The following is a 24,761-nucleotide window of genomic DNA, read 5'->3' as shown; positions in this document are numbered from 1 at the left end:
AACACACATTATGTCTTCCCAGTAACAGGAAAGGGGGATTGTGGAAGAAAAAAGGAAGTTTTACGCAATAGGTCAAAAGCCACATGTGGTACCATCTATTCTGTCACAGCTTTTTAGGCCTTTTCAATCCTAAGGTTTGTGACGCTTGGAGTTGGAGACAGCTAAAATATAATTTGTGCTTGTATTTTTGTGAAAGCAGAAAACGACGGAGAATTTTTGTGCATTGTGTATTAACTTCATGATTTCTTTTCATTTAGATACTCATTAGGCTCAGGAACAAGTGTGTCTTGTTAGTACTTAATACTAACACGGTACAACTTCAACAACAATATCCAGATGAAACTATGAAACTATTATTCTCATACTTCAACTTTTCAGCTAGAACTTCCAAAGCAACTTTCTGAGCAAGTTTGCAAATCCTTTTTATAATGCAGAAATTATGAAAGAGAGAGCAAATTCCCCTCAAAGATAAGCTCCCCTTCTACTCAGCAAACTTAATTTTCCTAACTTGCCTCAATAACCACAACAAAAATAGCTTGTAACTTCAAGACTGCAGAAAGGGCAGTGATTTCCCCTAAGGCACCCTTCACTATCACATTTCTGATTCCTGTGTAGCAGTTGAGAGTACCAGACAAGAAAGCCAGAAAGCTCATTGTGGAAAATAAAACTGATTGCTTATTAATTATTACCAATTCAAGGAACTGTTCCAACTTGCCTTCAGCTTCATTGCCGCTGGAGCTGACGCAAGGGAAGCTGCTGAGTGCACAGACGTGGGGGAAAAGGTATGGACCATCCCTGGCAGTGTGGTCCTGTGCTTTCTTTTATAGACCAGAGTTGCCTTTTGACAACCAGTATTTTCTAACTGCAAATTTGCACTTTTCTTCTCCATGTGATATCACAGCTTATCATACAAACAGGAACAGCATCACTTCACTCCCAGAGTCAGGAAGCAAAACCTAAAGCTTAATGCTACACTGTCACTATGCCATTTCACAAAATCGTGTTCTGATACAGAATTATTCACCTCAGTTTATCTAAAAGCTTAAAAATGTCCAAGGTAACAGAAAAATAACTTGTGTTAAATGAGGAGATACAGTGATCTTATCATGGAAGAATGCCTTAGACCTGGGCTGCATATCAAGATGTAATTGCACAGCTGGGGAGAGGGGCGAAGAAGGAAGGGGAAGAAACATATAATGTGCCTTTTCCAGATTCTGTTTTTGCCCCCCCCATCACCTCTCAGACCCACTCTGCCTACAAGCCAGGAGGAGACAACAGCTTTCTGTGTTAGGGAAATTCTGAAATGACAGGACCCTGAACATTCAGGTCAGTCTCCAAAGAGAAAAAAATAGTATTAGAACAGCTACATGCAAGTATAGAACTTGTATGTTATATACTGAATACCATTTTTGCAGTGTTGCATCAACTTTTAATTCATTTAATTAAGAGAGTGCCTCACAATCTATGAGCTTCTGTACCTCCCAGCTTGTAGAGTTAGACATTTTATATTTATTCAAAGCTAGAATTCTCACATAACTAACTACTCCCATAAAGTCTTATGTCTCTTTTAGGGAGGAAACTCTAGCCATAACATCTCAATGTACTTACACATCAGGACACAAAAGCCCCCATTCAAATGTACTGCTGATTTGTGAGGATGTATACGTCAGTAATGATTCAAGCACAGAAGATATGATTTTGTAATTAACTGAAAATCCCTGACTAGCCTTTCAAGATTGCTAGAGGTAAGAGAAGATAAGTAACCAAAACAATTCTAAAAATTAATAATGGTCTATTAAAATGCAAGGATAGAATTAACTGGGTATTGGAAGCAGTCTGAAGGTACTATATACTGAATACAATAAATTATATTCATAAAATAAGAGGTGTTGAGTACTACATAATTCTACTTCATAATAAATAATTGGCTTTTTTATAACGAAGTAATTCTACACAGCTGAAAAGATGCATTTTTTGCTAGGTCAGGGTACATTGCATAATTATTTCTGAAGTACAAATATTATCTACTCTAACAGGCTTTGGAAGATTTCTAGTCTATGTAGGAAACTGCAATCAGAACTGGTCAGATTCAGTATTTCTGTTCAGTGATGCAGAAGGAAGACTGAGGAAGACTGACAAACAAGAGGGAAGGATTACTACTCAGATGGACTCTACTAAGAACACTTCCAAGGAAGTGGCAACAGCTACACTTCAAGACAGATAACTTTCCACAGCGGGTCCCCAAGGGTGCATGCCAGCTAAGCCCAGTTTCCACTCTGGGAAGGTGTGTGAGTGCACACCATCCTCCTACCCACCTTTCGAGGGAAGCCCCGATGGGTGGGATAAAGGGAGTCATGATACACACCAATACTTGCCCTGCTCTAGAGAAGTTGCAACCACGTAATACAAAAAATGTCATCAAATGCACCTGTATTGCAGCATAGTGGCAGAAACCGCTATTAGCTGAGCTATAGGAGGCTGAATTAGGAATTGGCTCCCTTTAATAATTTTTTTTTTCCTCACTACTTCAATTGAGAGCAAAAATGAAGCAGAACCGATATATTCCTGCTATGAAACACACTGTAGTCTCCATGCAATTGATACTACTGTTAGTTGTAACAGCGCAGAAGGAATCACTTTCAAAGAAATAAGATATTCTTGTTCATGGTGAACAGTATGAGATTCCTCTCACGCTTCACTCTGAAGTGATTATCTGCAGCATATTTTAAAAGCATTACAGCTCTTATATCCAGCTAACCGCAACGTGAATTTTTCTTGGAAAGTACTTTTAGTTGAATGACTGCATAAAAATATGCCAGCATTCATTGCAACACACACATCACACAGGAAAAGGCTATTACTGTCATGCACACGCGCTTGGTGTGGGCACACAGCTGTGGCGTGGACTGCTCTGTCAATGCCAAACCCTCAGCAGCAGTTTCAGTTCTTACATTGCCCTTCACCCAGCGGCAGGGACCCAAGTCAGTAAATGCTCCAGGGATGCCATGAATGCAATAACTTCCTCACCAGAAATCCTTCTCTACATCTTTGGGTCAACCCCCACCTCTCCCCTGTTAGCACTGGGTACCAGCTTCCCAGAACGTCCTGTCTGGACTGGATGTTTTCAGCTGGGACCTCCTGGGCAACGTTTCTAGATTGAGGTGCAGCCATTTCTTGTGCCCGGCTCCAGAATGATCTCAGAAATTGATCATCACCTTTGCCATTTGTATAGAATCAGAGAATGGTAGGGGTTGGAAGGGACCTCTGGAGAGCATCTAGTCCAACCCCCCTGACAAACCAGGTTCACCCAGAGCAGGTTGGACAGGAACGCATTCAGGCAGGTTTTGAATGTCTCCAGAGGAGGAGACTCCACCACCTCTCTGGGCAGCCTGTTCCAGTGCTCTGTCACCCTCAAAGTAAAGAAGTTTTTCCTCATGTCGAGATGGAATTTCCTGTGTTCCAGTTTGCGCCGATTGCCCCTTGTCCTGTCACTGGGCACCACTAAAAAGAGTCTGGCCCCATCCTCTTGATGCCCACCCTGTAGATATTTATAAGCATTGATGAGATCCTCTCTCGGTTTTTATGTCAGTCAAGGATATACAAATAAGAAGTAAAGAGATTCTCATTATTCAGGGCTTCATTTCTTAAACAAATATTAATTATTCTTGTGGTGACCGAAGTCAGACAAATGGAAAAATACTTACAAGTAGCAGTGTCTTCTAATTGTTTTTCAAGACTGTTACCACTGCCTATTCCCTTTCCTTTTCCAGCCTTCCCCTATTTCTCCATGGCCCCTCAAGCCCATGGTCTGAAAGCCTGGCCCATCACTGAAACCAGCCAGCATGTCTACAGCTGTTTCACCCCTTGTCTCCTGTGGTGTGTTTCTAACACATCTGACTGTTTTTTCAAATAAACATATCCTACCTTCAATTCACAGTCTTCGTTTACTGCCAAGTTTCCAGGCTTTAGATCCTGTAATCAGATTTGAAATGGATGTTATTTATTTATTTTACAGCAAGCACAATAAAGCACACTTTCTGTCTTTCATTTAGGTTTAATGGCTTTCATACAACTACTTAGAACAGCAACAGGTAAAACCATGTCATAAATCTACGTTAGAAAATGAAATGTAACAAATAACAGAAACAAAGACACAAACTTGAATATGCTTGGCTTTTTTTCCAGTATATTTTCCCCCCAGACAAATCAACTTTTTTTTCCCGTAAGAAGTCAGAAAACACTTGCCAGTGAAGAAACTCACTCATTTTACTGCGACTTTAAAAAGGTTCCATACCCTTCTAGACTTCGAAGTGAGTACTGAAGGAATCAAACAAGATTTTACTAAAAGCCTATGCTCTCTTCTGTGGGAAAATCACTTTCCTAATGAAGTGAATTGAATGAAGAGTGTAACATCAAAAAAAAAAAATTCCCTGAAGCCTCTTCAGCTATTGTGAAGACTTCTAATGATCTTAAAAGTTGTACTTCTAAGTTTAACAACAAAGGGAAGAGTACTGGCAAAGGTTAGTAAGATTTTGCAACGTCAGTGACTCTTAGACATTCACAGTCATAAAGAGAGAAAAAAAAATACCCAGATATAAGACTTGCAACTTAACTTCACAAAATAATTTAAGAAATCCAAATCTAAGCTGTATTCAGTGCAACTTGAGTGCCCAAATTACACTGATGTAGCTACAGCACCTTTTGTTCCTATTGAACAAGAAACCAAGGCATCATCAAACACTATAAATAGAGACACTATAAACAGAAGTTCAGGCATGTTCATGAGCATGTTTATACACAAACACCATTCGGTAATACAAAAAATGTCATCAAATGCACCTGTATTGCAGCATAGTGGCAGAAACCGCTATTAGCTGAGCTATAGGAGGCTGAATTAGGAATTGGCTCCCTTTAATAATTTTTTTTTTCCTCACTACTTCAATTGAGAGCAAAAATGAAGCAGAACCGATATATTCCTGCTATGAAACACACTGTAGTCTCCATGCAATTGATACTACTGTTAGTTGTAACAGCGCAGAAGGAATCACTTTCAAAGAAATAAGATATTCTTGTTCATGGTGAACAGTATGAGATTCCTCTCACGCTTCACTCTGAAGTGATTATCTGCAGCATATTTTAAAAGCATTACAGCTCTTATATCCAGCTAACCGCAACGTGAATTTTTCTTGGAAAGTACTTTTAGTTGAATGACTGCATAAAAATATGCCAGCATTCATTGCAACACACACATCACACAGGAAAAGGCTATTACTGTCATGCACACGCGCTTGGTGTGGGCACACAGCTGTGGCGTGGACTGCTCTGTCAATGCCAAACCCTCAGCAGCAGTTTCAGTTCTTACATTGCCCTTCACCCAGCGGCAGGGACCCAAGTCAGTAAATGCTCCAGGGATGCCATGAATGCAATAACTTCCTCACCAGAAATCCTTCTCTACATCTTTGGGTCAACCCCCACCTCTCCCCTGTTAGCACTGGGTACCAGCTTCCCAGAACGTCCTGTCTGGACTGGATGTTTTCAGCTGGGACCTCCTGGGCAACGTTTCTAGATTGAGGTGCAGCCATTTCTTGTGCCCGGCTCCAGAATGATCTCAGAAATTGATCATCACCTTTGCCATTTGTATAGAATCAGAGAATGGTAGGGGTTGGAAGGGACCTCTGGAGAGCATCTAGTCCAACCCCCCTGACAAACCAGGTTCACCCAGAGCAGGTTGGACAGGAACGCATTCAGGCAGGTTTTGAATGTCTCCAGAGGAGGAGACTCCACCACCTCTCTGGGCAGCCTGTTCCAGTGCTCTGTCACCCTCAAAGTAAAGAAGTTTTTCCTCATGTCGAGATGGAATTTCCTGTGTTCCAGTTTGCGCCGATTGCCCCTTGTCCTGTCACTGGGCACCACTAAAAAGAGTCTGGCCCCATCCTCTTGATGCCCACCCTGTAGATATTTATAAGCATTGATGAGATCCTCTCTCGGTTTTTATGTCAGTCAAGGATATACAAATAAGAAGTAAAGAGATTCTCATTATTCAGGGCTTCATTTCTTAAACAAATATTAATTATTCTTGTGGTGACCGAAGTCAGACAAATGGAAAAATACTTACAAGTAGCAGTGTCTTCTAATTGTTTTTCAAGACTGTTACCACTGCCTATTCCCTTTCCTTTTCCAGCCTTCCCCTATTTCTCCATGGCCCCTCAAGCCCATGGTCTGAAAGCCTGGCCCATCACTGAAACCAGCCAGCATGTCTACAGCTGTTTCACCCCTTGTCTCCTGTGGTGTGTTTCTAACACATCTGACTGTTTTTTCAAATAAACATATCCTACCTTCAATTCACAGTCTTCGTTTACTGCCAAGTTTCCAGGCTTTAGATCCTGTAATCAGATTTGAAATGGATGTTATTTATTTATTTTACAGCAAGCACAATAAAGCACACTTTCTGTCTTTCATTTAGGTTTAATGGCTTTCATACAACTACTTAGAACAGCAACAGGTAAAACCATGTCATAAATCTACGTTAGAAAATGAAATGTAACAAATAACAGAAACAAAGACACAAACTTGAATATGCTTGGCTTTTTTTCCAGTATATTTTCCCCCCAGACAAATCAACTTTTTTTTCCCGTAAGAAGTCAGAAAACACTTGCCAGTGAAGAAACTCACTCATTTTACTGCGACTTTAAAAAGGTTCCATACCCTTCTAGACTTCGAAGTGAGTACTGAAGGAATCAAACAAGATTTTACTAAAAGCCTATGCTCTCTTCTGTGGGAAAATCACTTTCCTAATGAAGTGAATTGAATGAAGAGTGTAACATCAAAAAAAAAAAATTCCCTGAAGCCTCTTCAGCTATTGTGAAGACTTCTAATGATCTTAAAAGTTGTACTTCTAAGTTTAGCAACAAAGGGAAGAGTACTGGCAAAGGTTAGTAAGATTTTGCAACGTCAGTGACTCTTAGACATTCACAGTCATAAAGAGAGAAAAAAAAATACCCAGATATAAGACTTGCAACTTAACTTCACAAAATAATTTAAGAAATCCAAATCTAAGCTGTATTCAGTGCAACTTGAGTGCCCAAATTACACTGATGTAGCTACAGCACCTTTTGTTCCTATTGAACAAGAAACCAAGGCATCATCAAACACTATAAATAGAGACACTATAAACAGAAGTTCAGGCATGTTCATGAGCATGTTTATACACAAACACCATTCACATTATCAGAATATAAACATCTTTTATATTGTTTCCACTTACCCTATGAATTATGCCTGAAGAGTGAATATACTGTAAAAAGAGAAAATATTTTTTAATCAATGAGGCAAGGGAGAAAATACTTTTTCATGGGCTAATCTGAAATTAGAATGTGTTTATTTATTGCACAGATCTTTTTAGCTATGGTTTTAGCATTTAGATAATTAAATTAGCATTTTGCCTTTCCCCTCCCACAATAATGAGAAACCAGTAAATCAGTTTGAGTACTGCAACAGATCATACATTTTTTTCCTAATTCTTCCCATACAAAAAGGCCCATTTCCTGTTCATTTTTGGCATTGCTAGATAGATATATCAAAATCAATCCTGTAATTTTATGTATCAGAAATGCTCTCTGGCAATAGATGTCTCCGGCATGCCATCATAGTTTAGATTCATACAGTCCAGCAGCACTGAGTGTTAAGAGAACATTTAAGACCAGAATGAAGGTCAGTCAATGTCTTAGCTGGGAAGTCTCACTACATGCTTCAATATTTCCTTCGTGAAACACAGAGAGGTCAGGTTACAAGACAGGTCATCCTTGACCTGAACATTTTCATCACCCTTCCCCTGACCTATTTAAGGGCCCATGAAAATCAAACCAACAAACAGGACACCTAGGACTAGTTCTTTTGGGAAGACACCTGACCAAACACTGCACTTGTGACTTCCACCAAATGCTTCCTGCTGAGATACTCAGTTCCTCTCACCAGCTGAATGATGCCCTACAAGAGACCATTTTCATCATGGACAATAAAGGGAGCCTCTAGTAACTAGTTCAGACAGGGGCAAGGAGTGAAGTGCAGAAAGTTGTCCTGAACTGAGGACGTGATTTTCAAGAATGGCCTGGGACCTGCTAGTACTGTTCTGGTGTGGGGAACTGGTCTGAAAACCACACAGACCGTACTACAGACACTACGCAGCACTAGGCTTTTTAAGAAGTCCCCAGAAAAGCCATGAAGATGTGAATCCCACCAGCTTCACCTGGAGAGTTTTCATTTTATTCCACCCTGAAGAATGGGACAATAACTGGGAAAAGAGTTACTGGGAACCAGCTGTCAGAGCCAGGAAAGACCAACCAGGGACAGTCAGGGTGGTGTCACAGAGATGGACAGAAGCACTGAACTTCACAGGATGACTGCCAACCAGCCATAGCCCCAATAACCATTGTCTTCTTCCCCAGCAGCCATGAAAATGAGCAATTGCAAATGCAACAGCCCCTCTGCAAAGGATTCCTCATAGTCCACCTGATGAGGGGACCAGGAAAAAGCAAACCAAGCTACACATCAAAGCCAACTTCTTCAGACAAGTCCAATGTGCATTTTAGACAGGTTTCTGAACTTAAACAAAACCCATACAACCTAAGCAGCACAAGATCTGTAATTAAGGCACCGAGTTTTTAAAGCAGCGACTGAACAAAAATAAAATCTCTGACATTTACTTTTTCTTCTCTTAAGCTTGACACAGCGCTCCAGATGTGGTCTCATAGGTTCTGGACAGAGAGGGGGAAAAAAATAAATAAATCACCTCCCTTAACCCTGTGGCTACAACTTCACCATTCCAACCTGGACCGTGGCAGGGCTCTGCTGCCGCACAGGCACACTGCTGGGACGGGCATTTGTGGCAGACCAGTTCCTGCTGCACATCACTTGCAGATTAGGCAAGGTTTAACATCACCCGTAGGAAATGCCAAAGTGCTTCACAAGGAGCTGAGGGCACAGGGCTCTTCCCCAGAACGTAAGCTGCAAAACCGCTACAGCAAACAAATTACAAAATGTTCTTTCTGTCATGGATGGGCATGAAGTGGACCGGGATGCGAGGAACCAGATGCAAAAAGAGGAAGTTTGTCATTTATATGTGGAGACCAGAGAGAATATATACTTTTGCTTTTAAAAAGAAAAAGAAATGTATCTATAAGTAGTTAAGATTCCCAAGAATTGAGGAAAAAGCTGACGACTTCTGCCAATAGCCGTCTTGATCAAGGATATCACAATAATTACTTGGGTTCTAGAGCATTTCACTGTCTTCTTACTGAAGCCTCCTGATTTTCCAGAGCAGGTGCTTAAAATATTCTATGGGCTATTTTTGCTGGTATGACTGTAGACAGTAAGGAAATAACTGTCAGACTCAGGAATTTTTGCACCTATGAACGTGGCGTGTAGAAACAGGAATTAAAAGGACTGCACCTTTTGGAGCTTTAGTTAAAATAAATCTCAGCTGTCTGGGGGGATGAGCATGGTCTCGCTGGTGTTCTCACCCCACTGAAGGTTTTATGAGTATTCACAGCACCAAAACCATGTTAACACTTTGGGGAGAACTCCTATATTTTCTAAACACTCCTCTTAATACAACATCACTGAGATTACATGAAACAGAACTTATTCCTAGTACTAATGTACACATCAGCCTTTCTGTAAGATGAAATACTGGTGGCTGGGCTGCAGTATTTCTTCAACAATACCAGTATTTTTTTAACTGCATTTTATTATCTCCTGGCAGGTAGCAACACTGGAACTACGCCAGTCTTTGTTCAGAAAATTTTCCATTTCAGTTCAATAACCTTCTGAGATGGGATCTTACTCTTACAGACTCTCTTCACTAAATTATCCATTTATTGACAGATTTTTCACCCTTAACATGGCAAAACCATCCAGACCAAAGGAGACGTATCTTTCACAATGCTATTACCACTTCACCTGAACAATATTTGATTCAAAAACCCTGTTAATGTGAGCAAAGTGCCTTGGAGCACAGGAGCTCTGTGCATTATTCTAAAGACAATTTTTGGTAGCATGCATAAATCCCTGAATGTGAACTTCAGATTGTGTTAGGAAGCTATCCAACAGTTGTCTAAATTCTAAGCATTCTTGTCTGCATATGCAATCTCTACACCAAATAAAAAGCTAATCAAAAGGGAATAAGAAAAGACTCAGGAGAAGTATTGTAGGCAGCATGTAAAATGAAAATGAGGAGTGACTTGGCAGGGAAGGAAAAACTCAAGAGGAAATGGGTGAGGGGGGAAGGGAAAGCAGAGAAGCAGAAAGAACAACATAAATGTGAACAAAAGACAGTAAATAGAGATGACAAAAATAGGAGAGAACTAAGCCAGGTGAATATTACCACGAGTATGGCAAAAGAAGCTTGAACAGGTGTTTGTGTGGCTCGAGAACTATCCGTCCGTTCTCAAATTCTGAAGGAATAAAGGAACAGGGCTGCCACCCACCTGCCCTGGCCCCTGGGAACACCAACCCAACTGGCACTCCTGCCAAAGAGGGACCCAAGATAGAAAGCGCTGGAAGCTCCAGCCCCCTTCCACCTACACAAAGACATTTATGTTCAGGTTGCCTTCTGTACTCTTTGACAATACACAGCTTTTCTGTCAAACAAAAAAATAACGAAAGCCCTTCCAAGTTGCAAGCTCACACTTGAATAAAATTTAATGCCAGACTAAGGCCTGACCAGGAAAAAGACAAAGGAGAGGCACGTCATTGTTTTTAAGTGGTGTCAAATTGCATTGTTTTTTCCTACTACAGATGAAGTTAAATTCTGATAAATTACAAGGCTCACCAAAGAAAGGAAATGAATATTTCATTTTCTATAGAAAGAAGACAGTAAAATGGCAAGAAGAGAAACTGACAAACAACGACTGTTTAGACTTACAGAGGAAAGATTTGAGGGTGTGATAGGAATCTTTCTGAACTCAGTATGAACTTCCTACCAATCTCAATTTATATGTATCTTTTACATCAAACATGTTTTACCAACAGGTCGAGGGAGGTCATCCTCCCCCCCTACTCTGCCCTGGTGAGGTTGAATCTGGAGTGCTGTGTCTAGTTCTGGGCTCCCCAGTTCAGAAGGACAGGGAACTACTGATGAGAGTCCAGTGGAGGGCTATGAAGATAGTCAAGGAACAGGAGCACCTCTCTCATGAGGAAAGGCCGGGCGTCAAAAAGACAGGACCAGACTTTTTAGTGGTGGCTGGCAACAGCACAAAGGGCAATGAGCACAAACTGGAACACAGGAAATTCCATCTCAATTTGAGGAAAAACTTCTTTACTCTGAGGGTGGCAGAGCACTGGAACAGGCTGCCCAGAGAGGTTGTGAAATCTCCTTCTCTGGAGATACTCAAAACCCACATTGATGCGTTCCTGTCCAACCTGCTCTAGGTGATCTGCTTTGTCAGGGGGGTTGGACTAGATGATCTCCAGGAGTCCCTTCCAACCCCTACAATTCTGTAATACTGAGCATTTTGATATGCAACCAATCCAGAGCCAGTCTACATGTAGAACGTAGAAATGAAACCTGCAAGGAACTGACTTGGGGGCTTAGCAAAAAATCTCTCATATCCCTTCACAATACATCATTCATGCAGTTTTTTTTTTTTCTATATGCATTTAACTGTCACATGTAAACAGGTTGTTACAATAGAAGTATGCAATATGAGAAAAATGATGAACGGCCTTCTTGCCTTGGAACAGACATAAATACAGACACCATAAAGTGCTTACACATTTTACACAAAGGACAAATGCATATTGCAGGTAACATCTTTAACACCAAAACCACCACCAAAGTAGAGTCCATCATAGTTAAAACGGTGCAAACAAATAACAAGGATTACAAAAAAAGAGAGGCTAAGCTTGGGAAGTTGAAAGAGTTTTACAACAAAGACCTAGAGAGGGGCATATTCCTCCTCCCCATGTGTTGCAATTTTTCTTCATAATGCCTCAATTGAGTGCTAATGCATGCTTAGCTCCTCATGCCCTGCCAAAAAAAGCCATTTAAATAAACACAAATGGGCTGTCTTTAATCCAGATACAGAGGACCTTAAAAAGTACAAGATAGCCATGCAAAACTTGGCATTCCCTTTCTTAAACAGCTAACTTACTGATATCTGTAAAAGAAGAAACAAATTGCTGACCCATTTTCTTTCTTCTCTTCATGCTAGCAATACTGCTTTCAGCTTAACCCACTTCCTACCACAGACAGTGCTGCAAGAGTGTCCCTCAAGCACTGGATCACTCCTATTTCTTACAGATCTAAAGACCTTAAAGATCTAAAAATCTTCAAGATTCCAACTAGGTGCACCATCGCGGCTGGATGAGTTGGTTCAAGAGGAAGCAAAAATTTAACAGAACTGACACAGTAAAGACTGTTCTCAAATGTTTGCTGTGCAATAGGAAATGACAAACATCAAAGTCCAGTAGCTGAATAGTGTCTTATTTCCTGCTGGTAATTTTGAGGTAAGTACAGTTGTGCTCTTCAAAAATGTGGGGGAAGAAAAAAAATATTCAGGTGAACCACTTCTTACAGAAGATCTAACACCATTACAGAGACTGGAGATACCAATTAACTAAGACTATCTCAGCTGGTTGCCTTGTAACTGGAATGAGAACTGCCCTCATTTTTATAAAATTCTGGGAATAGCAGCTTACATCAAGAACTTCCTGCTCTTTTCCCCTGTGGTGGGTTGACCTTGGCTGGTCACCAAGTGCCCATTGAGCCACTCTCTCATTCCCTCTCCTCAGCAGGACAGCGGGGAGAAAATACAATGGAAAAAGCTCATGGGTCAAGACAAGCACAGGGAAATCACTTACCAGTCACCATCATGGGCAAAACAGACTTGACTTGGGAAAGATCAATTTAATTTATTGCCAATTAATATCATAATAGTATAGTTAGAAACAAAACCCCAAACAAAAAATCACCTTCCCCCAACTCATCCCTTCCTCCCAGGCTCAACTTCACTCCTGATTCTTCTACTTCCCCCTCCGAACGCTGCAGAGGAACAGGGAACGGAGACGGTGGTCGGCTCACCATGGGTTGTCTTTGCTGTTCTCTCTGCCTCATGCTCTTCCCCTGCTCCAGCATTGGGTCCTTCCCATGGGCCACAGTCCTTCCCAAACTGCTCCAGCATGGGTCCTTTCCACAGGATGCAGTCCTTCTGGAGCAGACTGCTCCACTCTGGCTCACCTGTGGGACACAGGTCTTGCCACAAAACCTGCCAGAAGCCTGCTCCAGTGTAGTGTCTCTGTGGGCTGCAGCTTCCTTCAGGGCACATCCACGTGCTCCAGCATGGGATCCTCCACGGGCTGCAGTGCGCGTATCAACTCTGATGGTCTTCTCTATGAGCTGTCATGGGTCCTTTCCACAGGATGCAGTCCTTCTGGAGCAGACTGCTCCACTCTGGCTCACCTGTGGGACACAGGTCTTGCCACAAAACCTGCCAGAAGCCTGCTCCAGTGTAGTGTCTCTGTGGGCTGCAGCTTCCTTCAGGGCACATCCACGTGCTCCAGCATGGGATCCTCCACGGGCTGCAGTGCGCGTATCAACTCTGATGGTCTTCTCTATGAGCTGTAGGAGAATCTCTGCTCCAGCACCTGGAGCACCACCTCACTGATCTACACGTGTGCAAGGTTGTTTCTTTCACATTTTCTCTCTCCTCTCTCACAGCTGCTGTGCAGCACTTTTTTACCCCTTCTTAAATGTGACACAGAGGTGCCACAAACATTGATGGGCTCAGGTTTAGCCAGCGGTGGGCCTGTCCTGGAGCTGGCTGGAACTGGCTGAGTCTGATGTGGGGGCAGCTCCTGGTGTCTTCTCACAGAAGCCACCCCTGTAAGCCCCTCACTACCAAACCTTGATACACACAAATCCAATACACCCTCTTTAATTCCCGCTCTGTTTTCTTCAGATGTCAAACATGCACAGCTGCTCCGCTCGCCTTCCACATTCACTGATCCAACAGACTTCAGTGTCCACCTTCGCTGCCCACAAACTCCACTCTGCTGGCCTCTGTGAGACAATCTAGGCCACTAGGACCAAAATATGTTTCTAAGCCGTTTGGCTGGAGTTAAATTCATTACTCATCCTTTCCACTACACTCAACTCAAGCTAATTTTTTACAGTTCATATATTGCTTGCCTGTAAAATTAGCCCAAATGATGTTTGGGCATCTGCTGGGAACCTCTTTTACCTGCAACTAAACAAACCACTCCACTTACATGGTCCTTGAGAAAACACTTACTCGAACATGGCTTTGTAATTAGGGAACTAACTACAAAACTGAAATCATAACTCTGCATTCAAAGCCCAGATTGGAGGTGAATTCCCTCTAATTTAAATAAAGCCAATTTCCCCAAACCTGGCTTTAGTTTCTGCATTTGTAAAATGGGACTTACAGCATTTAAATGCAAAACTGTAGAATAAAAAGGAAAATTACTTAGCATATGTAAAAGGCTGTGTCAGTGAAAACCTAGAAAATGAAGAACATAAAATCCAAGGTAGGGTCAAAGGGAAATTAATAATGCAGAACTCAATAACAAAGTGTATTTACTAAGTTTTGTGATGGCAGTAAAACAATTTACTTGCTGTTCTCTATCTGTAATGTACTGAGACACAAATAAATCTTGAGTACATTGTTCCTGATCTTCTTGTCCAGGAACAGCATGATGTCCTGCGATATTGTTTATTTTTAATAGTGTTTGGCAATGCATATACAGATCTGGAAGTATCAGCATCCTGACAGATGTGCCAGACATTCCTGTATCAAACTCAGTCCTGTAATTGCACTGCACAGGCACATCCCTGTGCAACACACCTTCCAGAATATCAACTCCATTTATCACAGTGCAGAGGAAAGTCTGCTCGCACATTGTATGTTGCAGGCACAGGACCATAAAACCAATATTGTACAGTGCAAGCAGCAGCCAAGGAACAACATTCCATTCCAGACAGTGCTGCTCCATGGCCCTGTTACAACGTGCACCTCCGGAGCAGCCAAGGGAATTAAACAGCCATCACTGCAGGAGAGCCTGGCTGAAGCCTGCAGAGCTAGGTCAAGGCTTTTGTTCTCTTGGACTTGTGTCACCAAAAGAAAAAGTAATAAAGAAGTCATAGCCTTTTTATGGCCAGCAGTAGTGTACATCTAAAAAGCGAACACTGTAATTTAAGAACAGCAGTACCAATCTAGACTGAGAAGCATTTTCACACCACATTAATATAGGTTATAGAAGGATGGGGAGCTTAAGGAATATCTTCTTTTTGTGTTCTAAGATTCGAGGAAGAAAAAACATACAAAGAATACAACAGCTAATACATTTAGAATCATCTTTGTGAGAGTCAGTAAGATTCAAAGGTATGTTTGTTTTGCTACAGTTGTTGGCTCTGCAGTCCACAGAAGTACTAATCCAAGAGATAAGAGAGAGATTAATAGAATCATAGAATCATTTAGGTTAGAAAAGACCTTTAAGATCGAGTCCAATTGTTAACCCAACACTGCCAAGTCCCACCAAACCATGTCCCTAAGTGCCACATCTATATGCCTTTTAAATACTTCCAGGGATGGTGACTTCATCACTCCCATGGGCAGCCTGTTCCAGTGCTTGACAACCCTTTCTGTGAATAAGTTTTTCCTAATATCTAAGCTAAACCTCCCCCTGGTGCAACTTGAGGCCATTTCCTCCTGTCCTATCGCTTATTACCTGGAAGGACACCAACCCCCACCTAGCTGCAACCTCCTCTCAGGTAGTTGTAGGGAGAAATAAGATTTCCCCTCAGCTTCTTATTCTCCAATTTAAGCACTCCCAGTTCCCTCAGCCTCTTCTCATAAGACCTGTGCTCTAGACCCCTCACCAGCTTCGTTGCCCTTCTCTGGACACGCTGGAGCACCTCAATGGCTTTCTTGCAGTGAGAGGCCCAGAACTGAACACAGTACTCAAAGTACTCACCAGTGCTGAGTACAGTGGAATAATAATTTCCCTAGTCCTGCTGGCCACACTTTTTCTGAAAATGTAGACCCACTGCTGAATTGGGCAGAGCATCAGTTGAGAAGGGGCATGGAAAAGGCCAAGGTACTCAACACCTTCTTTCCTTCCATCTTTACTGATAATATTTGCCAAATCATAGGTTCCTGAGGCCACTGGGAAGGTCTGGAGCATGGAAGACTTACCCTTGGTGGAGCACGATCAGATTAGGGAACATTTAAACAAACTGGATAGACAGAAGTCCCTGGACTCTGGTAGGATACACTCATGAATGCTAAGGAAAGTTAGTCAATGTCATCGTGAGGCCACTCAGTAATATGAGAAAGGTCACATTGATCAGGAGATGTTCCTTATGACGGGAAGAAAGCAAATATTGTTTGAGTCTTCAAAAAGGCCAAGGATGAAGAGGATCAAAGAACTAAAAGCCAGTCAGCTACATCTCATTCCCTGGGAAGATAATGAGCAAGTAATTCTAGAAATCATTTCCAAACATAACAAGGACAAGGAGGTGCCTGACAGCAGTCAACATGGATTTACAAAGGAGAAAATCATGCCTGATTAACCTGTTAGCCTTTTATGATAAGATGACTGGCTTGGTGGATGATGGGACTGTTGATGTTGCTTATCTTGATTCTGGCAAGGCTTTTGAAACTCTCTCCCGTAACACCCTCATGGGCAGAGGAAGTATGAGTTAGATTAACGGACAGGGAGGTAAAAGTTAACTGAGTCATTCAGCTGAACGGCCTGCATCAAAGGGTTGTGATCAGTGGCAGGACGTCCAGCTGGAGGTCCATCAGTAGCAGTGCTCCCCTAGGGTCAGTACCGAGGCCAGTCCTCTTTAACATCAGCATGGTACATATCTACCATACCTATATGTTTAAGTGACAAGTATAGCATGTATATACCATAACTATATATGTACCATACCTATAGGTATGATACAAATGTATACACACATCCGTACACCCCCCAATCACATATACATGTATATAACACACACATATATATACATAGTCTTCAGAAGAGCACAGAAAGACACACTTAGAGCAGGCTGGGTGCAGAGTGCCTTAGCAGCACTGTACCAGGCCAGTATTGGTAAGCTGTGGAAATTTTTTCAAATTGGGGAAATCTGAAGCTGGTGACATGGCTGAGGGCTGAAATCAAGGGGAATCCTGCCTCTGAACTCAACGGTGGTTTCATTATCAGTCCACGCTCTCTGACCAGCCACGGTAAGAGGTGTGGCAAAGCAGCAATGCAATCAACTACTGGAGAAGGTGGCAACCAAAAATCACAGCAGGGACGTTCTGCTGTTCTCTTTCAAATAAGAAAACTAAGGTCATCCTGGATCAATATACTATACAAATCTTGAATGATTATCTTTTCTTTTTGCTTGAAAAAAGCCATGGACAAAACCATCACACAAAAATACCCCAGATAACATTTATCATCACAAACCAACTGCTAAGCAGAATGTCATTATTTTTACAATACAAGGTGAAATAAATTTTATCCTGCTGTCAAATGTAAGTCTTTATAGCTCTCCATAATGGCTTACTAGGAAAAAAAATTGTGAAATCAAAATAATAGTAAAAGTGGCAAACCTTTAAGCCTTTCAACATCTGATACACCAGGAACTGGATTCGATCTTCAGTTAGTTTCTCGTGCTTCATTATCTTACTCAAGTCTGTTCCCATAAATGGCATGACAAGGTAGCTTAAAGAAAAAAAAAGGGACAGAATATATTGTATTTGTCAAATAAATTGAAACAATTGTATGCTATAGTTCGGTGACAATATTAAATTACAGATCATTCAATTTACCAAACAATTCCTTCATCATCCTCCTGCCTCCAAGCTTCCCTGGCTTTATCTATTTTGATTGTCATAAAGAGGTATTTCCATAATCGGTGACAGGGTTGGGCAAGTTGCTAGTTAAAAAGAACTTAAGCAAGAGCCATGTTATATTTCAGACACCTACAGAGAAAACAGAGATGTTCATGAAAATGCTTGTGCATCTCATAATCATGATCATAGCACTGAACTAGCAGCAACCAAACTGCCCAGATGGTCCATTCAAATAGGCCAGGTCAGACATAACAGAAATAGAGTTGATCAATTAGGAGGCAATAATAACTTTCATTAATTTTCATCTGGCATCGTAAACTGGGATTTTCAGTACTTGGAACTGATAAGGAACACCAGCAACAGAAAGTTTGTGAATGCCAACCTGGCATTTCAAGGCTGATCTTCACTCAAGACCTGCTCTTAAATGAAACCTAACTAATCTTCGCAATCGCGTGTAGCAAACTCATCCTTCAGAGTCTACCCTTAATGTCAGGTCTGAACACATGACAGAGCTAGTCATGTCTGGCACCCAAGGATAAAGTCATCAGTTCTCCTCTACTTATGAGGACAAGCAGATGTATTTTCATAAAGGGGAGAATTAAATGTGATCAGTTTCATAGCTACAAATTTTATTATTTAGACTTAAACGGGCTTCCTCTGGTTAAAATATGCAAATTATAAGTCTGCTGATTTCTACTAGTAAACCTGTATGAAAACTTCCTTTATTCTATTAAAATTATAACTATCAACAAAACAGATATTGAATATAAAGTCATAATGGAGATGGGGCACTGATTTAGTCACTAAGAGTTACAGGTAGTATTTTCAACATCTCCTAGGTACTAAACACTTCTTTTCCCCCTGACTTAGGGGATTAGGACTCAGGCTCCCAGTCCCAGCATCCACAGACAAATTTGCTATCCTTTGAATAGAAAAGATGAGCAATTTAATTCTATAACTATGCAAGGACAGAGCAAATATGGAGAAGAGAATGACATTGCTTATCTCTGCCCCAGTGTACCACAAAATATTTCCCATCAACATACCAAGTGATTTAGAAAATGGAGTTGAACTTCTTTGTTGATGTTCCTGACTGTTAAAAGCATATTAAGTTCTCCTCCAACTCAAACTTATTAAATACATTTTCCCAGAGGTCACGAAAACTTGGAATGAGCCATAAAAAAAAACCTTTTAGTGACTTCTCTAGAAAAAACAGAGGTAGAAAGAAGTGGGGCAAGAGAATGAGAGAAATATCTACACATCTTTTACTACTGGTAGTGATCGTCATGCATTCATTAGGATTTTGCTCTCCTGCCATCATCTGTAGAAATCTCAAGGCTCTGAACAGATAGTGAATTATGTGGATAGACAAAGTTCAAAACGATATATAACCATTAAGTACTGTAAAGAACAGGTTAAAAAAGACAAATAAGACTGTATTTTTACAAACGCACAATCTGCTAAGTTTACAAAATGATGACTTCAAATCTCTTTGAATCAGAGAGAGGCCATGGTGGGTGGAGAAATGGGCAAAATATAAGACAGGGAAAACCCACTCCTATCAAGTTTGAAAATTCAAACTTTAGTAGCCACCTATGAGCATTGCAACAGGACAACAATGGGATCAAACACTACGGGCTCACTTTCAACACTTCATCTACTACTTAAAACTTCACAAGCTTATTTTTATTATTAAAAATTTATTTACAATTGACAGCTGGAATCCAAAAATAAGCTGAAGAAGTTAGGCACCTGATTATTAATTCACTTAAATGGAAGCCTGATGCCTAAAGCATTTAAGCTCTTTGCAAGTTCCAGTTAAATCCCAAAATTATTACAAAATGTGGAGCTGCAATCTGTTCTGGCACGTTATGTATGATACAAGGACAGACAATGCAAGGAATACAGGTGAAGGGAGTGAAAAGCAGCTGGTAGTGTAGGACTTCATTTGGTAAAGACTGATGCATTTCTGATTTTGTACACCATTTCAATCAGCTGAACTATAACTGTAGTTCAACACAAGCATGAGCTGGGAAAGGATGTTGAATATTCCTTCACAACGGAAATGGAACATTGTCTTCAATCTTTGTTAGATTGCCTGTAGAGTAGAGGAGCAGGAGAGCGGAGTGGCAAGCAGAGGAGGAGCATGCTGGGGCTAGAAGTTGTCCAAGACCTCGGGTTCTTTAGGGACTGGCTCTGGTGAAATCCTGCTTCTGTTGCTTCTAGCCGCAAATCTGCTTGAATTTGACCTTTTTACAGTAAGCCACAGATAATGCCTCATGACTAGTCAGCAAAAAGTAAGTCTTCCTCAAATGACCCGCTTGACCTTTAGTTCACAAAAGCAGTTTCTCCACTTTTTTTTTTTCCCATGTACACACATGTACCTCTGCTCATCTCTACCAGCTTGCCCAAAGTCTTGAAAATAGATTTTGTCATAAATCCACCCGAAGTGTAGTTTCAGTTACAAAAAAGTCCCTCCTACTTGACTTGCACCTCCAAAACTTGAAGGATGATTTTAGGGTCCCATTTAAAACACAGTGCTTGTATGTTAATCATACACACGTGCATTTTATTACATATACAATATAAAACACTAGCACAATAGGCAATATGGACAACATCCTTTTTGGCCCAAATGGTCAACACAAACATGCAGTCCATATTTTCTGTACTTCATTTTCTACGTTTTCCTGTCAGATAGCCTTCTTTGTTAACACATAAATCTGCAAGTTTGTTTTTGAAACATAGCTACATTAGATGAAATCCAGAACAGTTTTATGAATGTAGCATGAAATCTACCAGGACTTCTGACCACTGTTTCTCTAGTGGCTCTAATTTTCAAGAATTGCAGCAGGATTCACAGGCAAAACAACAGACTTGCTAAATACCTTGTATCTGAGATGCCACCAAAAGGTCAGGGAGATGCATGTGCCTAGTGCTAGAAATGATCTGTATCTGTGCTGTTTGGACCACACGACTCGGAAACCAGTCAGGAAGTACAACAAACCACAGCACAGATAACCACTACCAAAAAAAAAAATATTCAGCAGAATCAACAGTTTTGAATTAATCCTTGAATTAGGACGGATCACACCAGAGCCGTGTCATTTAACAGGCATCTTTTCAGCCTACTTGTTTAGGTTAAGAATTGTCCTATCGTTTGGGCAACCTGGGCCTTAGGGTAAGGAACTTGAAAGATTTACTAAGGGCTGAAAGAAGCACACGCATTGTAAGATAGGTAACTGGTTCTAATGATGATCTGAAAACCTCAGCCTACCCATTTTGAAGTTGCACATAAGGCTTACATTAAGATGAAACTCAGAAAAAAATCCACAAAGCAACAATTTTGGAACTCTCCATTTAAAAAAGCAACAGCCCTTCCTCCCGCACAAGATATAATGCTCTGCTCCCAAACACAAATAACTCAGAACTTACAAATCATTAAACTTCTCCAGCGTTATGTCTGGTGTGAACACATCCAGTATTCCAATGACCTAAAAATAAAGGAGAAAAAAACCCCCATGGATTAATACCGATTTAACACAAAAAAATACCCGAATTGCATAGTAAGTGAAAAAATATAATCAAAAACATTTCCACAGTGAGATATTATCTACAGGCATAAAGATAGCAGAAAGAATACCTAAAGTAGTGCCTAGCAACACCAGGATTTGTTATCTGATGAATTTTATAACTCTGAGGGCTGTTTGACCCTGTAAAAAAAAATTTTAAAAAAAGTATTTACTTGAACAAAAAGTTCAGAGGCTAACAGTTTTATGTAAGAGGAGAGAGAATCTATTAACTTGAATCACTGAAGTGTCAAAAATAAACCAGATAAATCAGTTTATAACCTGAAGCAGTCATAAGTGCTATTCAGCCAGCTGGGCTTCAAACATCTTCTAATTTCAGTAACAGGATAATTTAGGCACATACACGACAATATCTAACTGGGAGTACAGAGAAGAAACTTGGACTAAACTGTTTTTTATAGAGAGTAAATTACCAAGAGCTTAATATGATTTACTATGGCTCACACCTTAGGATCTCCTTAAGAGCATTTTTTGTCAAACAAAAGCATTCTATCACTCAACAGAACATAGTAAAACAGATTTCCCACTACGGTTTTTCCTTGTAGCATGGTTTTCAACAGAACTATGCATTCTTTCAGCAGACCAGGTGCATTATGGTAACTGCCAATGTTTCCCTCAAGCTCATTAAACACTAGAAAATTAAATATACAGAACTTGACGCTCCAAAAGATGTAGCTGGAATTGTCTAAAGCCAGATCTCAGCTTGGATGCTGCTTAATCCAGGTAGTGCCCAACCAGCACAGGCTTCTACAGTAACTTCTTTTCTACTTCTGCTACTGATTCATGACCATTGCTGTCTGCTCAGAGGAAGCCTCCAAAGCCCTGGACTGCTCATGGTGCCTTCTTCAGACCCATCTCCAGGGCTATACAATTAAAGGACTTGAGATGATACATCAAAGTAAAACTGTATAAAATTAGAAACTGCAAGAAAGACACCAGGGATAACAGCATATTACATTGTCTGATGTTACCATCAAAGTACTAAAAGGACTGCAAATTCCACTTTGATAGCAATCAGGATGGATTTTGGACATTACTACTCTGTCTTGATTGCTTCACAAAACAGAGATCTTTTAAAAAAGTACTTGAAAGTAAAGAGAAGTGAGAGCAGAAATGCAGGAAAAAAATGCAAGAAAAGAAAGGCGACTTCCTGTATTTAAAGCTTTAAATAAAAATCTCCAACTGTGATGAAATCCTTACTGCACACATTTGTATCTTGTCCACATTCAGGGGGAACTACTACAGTTAGCCTGAGTATTATCAAAATGTCATAATTATGAACAAGATAGAAAAACTAATAAAGATGAAGACAGAAAATTAAAACTTTTTTTCTTTGTAGCCACATATGTCTTTTAAAAAAATAACTAATAATATTTTCCTGAAGACTGTTATATGAAACTAATTAAATAAGAGTAATATAACTACCAGAAAACAATAATTAAACCCACAGAGGATGTGGTTATTATTTGAAGTAATACCTTCAACGCTAAAATTATACCAAGATTTTTTTTTTTTTCGACAGTTTTACATAAGGTTTTTCATATCTGTGTAGAGGCAGGGAGAAAAAGGGAGGAGAAAGGAATTGGGAAGATGTACGGGACAACAATGGAGCATAATGCAGCTCTACAGGCATTTCCTAAGGCAGTGTGTGTACACACACAGCATACGCAGCCAGAAAAGTTGTGTGCTCTCCAAAGATTTCACTATTAAAAAGAAGGAAGGTAACACTTTAACAGTAATCTTATCCAATATGCAGTTCTTTCCCCAATAAGCCCTACTTTTTCAGAACTCCTGCTTGTTTTCCTCAAGGAGGTATTTCCATGCCTTCCTTGACCTAAGCAAGAAACATAAGTAAACAAACCCCATCAGGTCTGAATGTGAAGACACGGGGACACCACTATAAAAAGAAGGGGCACAGCAGAGGATGGAGTAGCGTGGCCACCACACCGCATCCCTCTGCGCCGAGGCACCACCAGGCACCCGCTGGGAAACGCAGGAGCATGAAGAACACCTTTCCATGAAGAGCATACCAAGCCCCAAACCACACTTAATGAAGTTCACTAACATTTCGTTGCTTCTCTATTCAAGTAAACAGAGTTCCCAGTAGTTACTTAATGCTGCCCGATATACAGCGTACATTATTTCTCAGGTGAGGGTGCAAACCGATGGAGACAACCTTATAGCTGCAAATCCTCTGCAGTCGAAGAATACCACCGAGACTAATGCTTAGCTCCTGTTGGAGGGAACTGTAAATAATAAACCAGAAAACTCTTTTTAACATGCCAAAAGATTTCACAATACTACTTTTCCTCTTCTTCCTTCAGCTTTCTAAAAATCCTGAAATCCATTTTAGTGGTAAGACATACTAATAGTTAATCAATATAAAAATAGAAGCGAGGGACCCATTTCCTTTTCCTCAGTGATCTTTTTTTAATAGCTGTGCCTTGGGATGGTTTTCCTGTACTGGAACAGAGTCATTAGAATTTCCATTTAGGTCATATGTTTCTGCAGATATGTAAAGCACAAGGAGGTACAGGATAAAATAATTCATCTGAGGAAGATACAATCCCAGCTATTTCTTCAGGAAAAGAACTGGGCAAAGTGTAGGCAGCTCCCTCCCCCATAGTATCATGGAAAATCCTGTGTCTGTCTAAAATGCTCTCAATTAAATACAGTACTTGTAAAAAAACCCCAACCTTTACGATACTTAATATCCCAGCACAAAAGTAAGCCACCATAAAATAGTTACAAGAATCATTTATTTTTCATAGTGTAGCCTATACAAAATGCAACAGAGGTATCTGTGAAACCTTCTGTAGCCCTGTTTTTGGTGTTTATTCAGCACACTTACTGATACTACCAGAGATGGGAGCACAGCCAAGGAATGAACCCAGTACACTCCGTGATGGCAGTGAAAAGCACCTATTAAAACCAGCAATGGCACTGCCCTTTCAGGGTCTCATTTTTTTCCCCATTAACTCTGCCAAAAGGCAGTTTCTCGAATGAATTAGCCCACAAAGAATGCATCTTTTTTCCTACCACCCATCTGACTAAAAACCAGCCTGGATTTCTGCAGCCTCCACTGCAGTACCTTCCTTGCAAGTATCTCGAGGAGAGGGTGTGATACTGTGTCTCTCCCATCTTCCTCCAATGCAAAACCACAGTAACAGCAAAACTACCCATTTACTGGTCTAACTTGTTTTCCACGGGTATGCTTCTACTTGATGTATTTAATTTCTTGATTGTGTCTCTTCCCAACAATGCTGGGGGCTGGGGGGGGGGGGGGGGCAGGGGCCACGGG

General features: G+C 40.7%; 1 protein-coding gene across 3 annotated transcripts in view; it reads right to left on the bottom strand.

The window, feature by feature from the left end:
* MAPK12 (mitogen-activated protein kinase 12) overlaps positions 1 to 24,761 on the bottom strand; it is a 41,803-nt gene that overhangs the window by 10,723 nt on the left and 6,319 nt on the right. For 2 of the 3 annotated variants that reach the window (XM_014964237.1, XM_014964236.1), the window contains exons 2-5: positions 21,306 to 21,364; positions 17,628 to 17,739; positions 7,265 to 7,294; positions 6,336 to 6,383 (exon numbers count right to left, since the gene is read on the bottom strand). In XM_014964237.1, the coding sequence (XP_014819723.1) occupies positions 6,336 to 6,383; positions 7,265 to 7,294; positions 17,628 to 17,739; positions 21,306 to 21,364 (249 nt within the window). The remainder of the gene's footprint in view (positions 1 to 6,335; positions 6,384 to 7,264; positions 7,295 to 17,627; positions 17,740 to 21,305; positions 21,365 to 24,761) is intronic. The other variant, XM_014964238.1, reaches the window with a different exon arrangement.

Source organism: Calidris pugnax, unplaced genomic scaffold (assembly GCF_001431845.1).
Source record: "Calidris pugnax isolate Ruff unplaced genomic scaffold, ASM143184v1 scaffold44, whole genome shotgun sequence".
NCBI classification, from domain to species: Eukaryota; Metazoa; Chordata; class Aves; order Charadriiformes; family Scolopacidae; genus Calidris; species Calidris pugnax.
The sequence above is the reverse complement of the archived record's forward strand: the minus strand, read 5'-3'. Positions and strand labels throughout refer to the sequence as shown.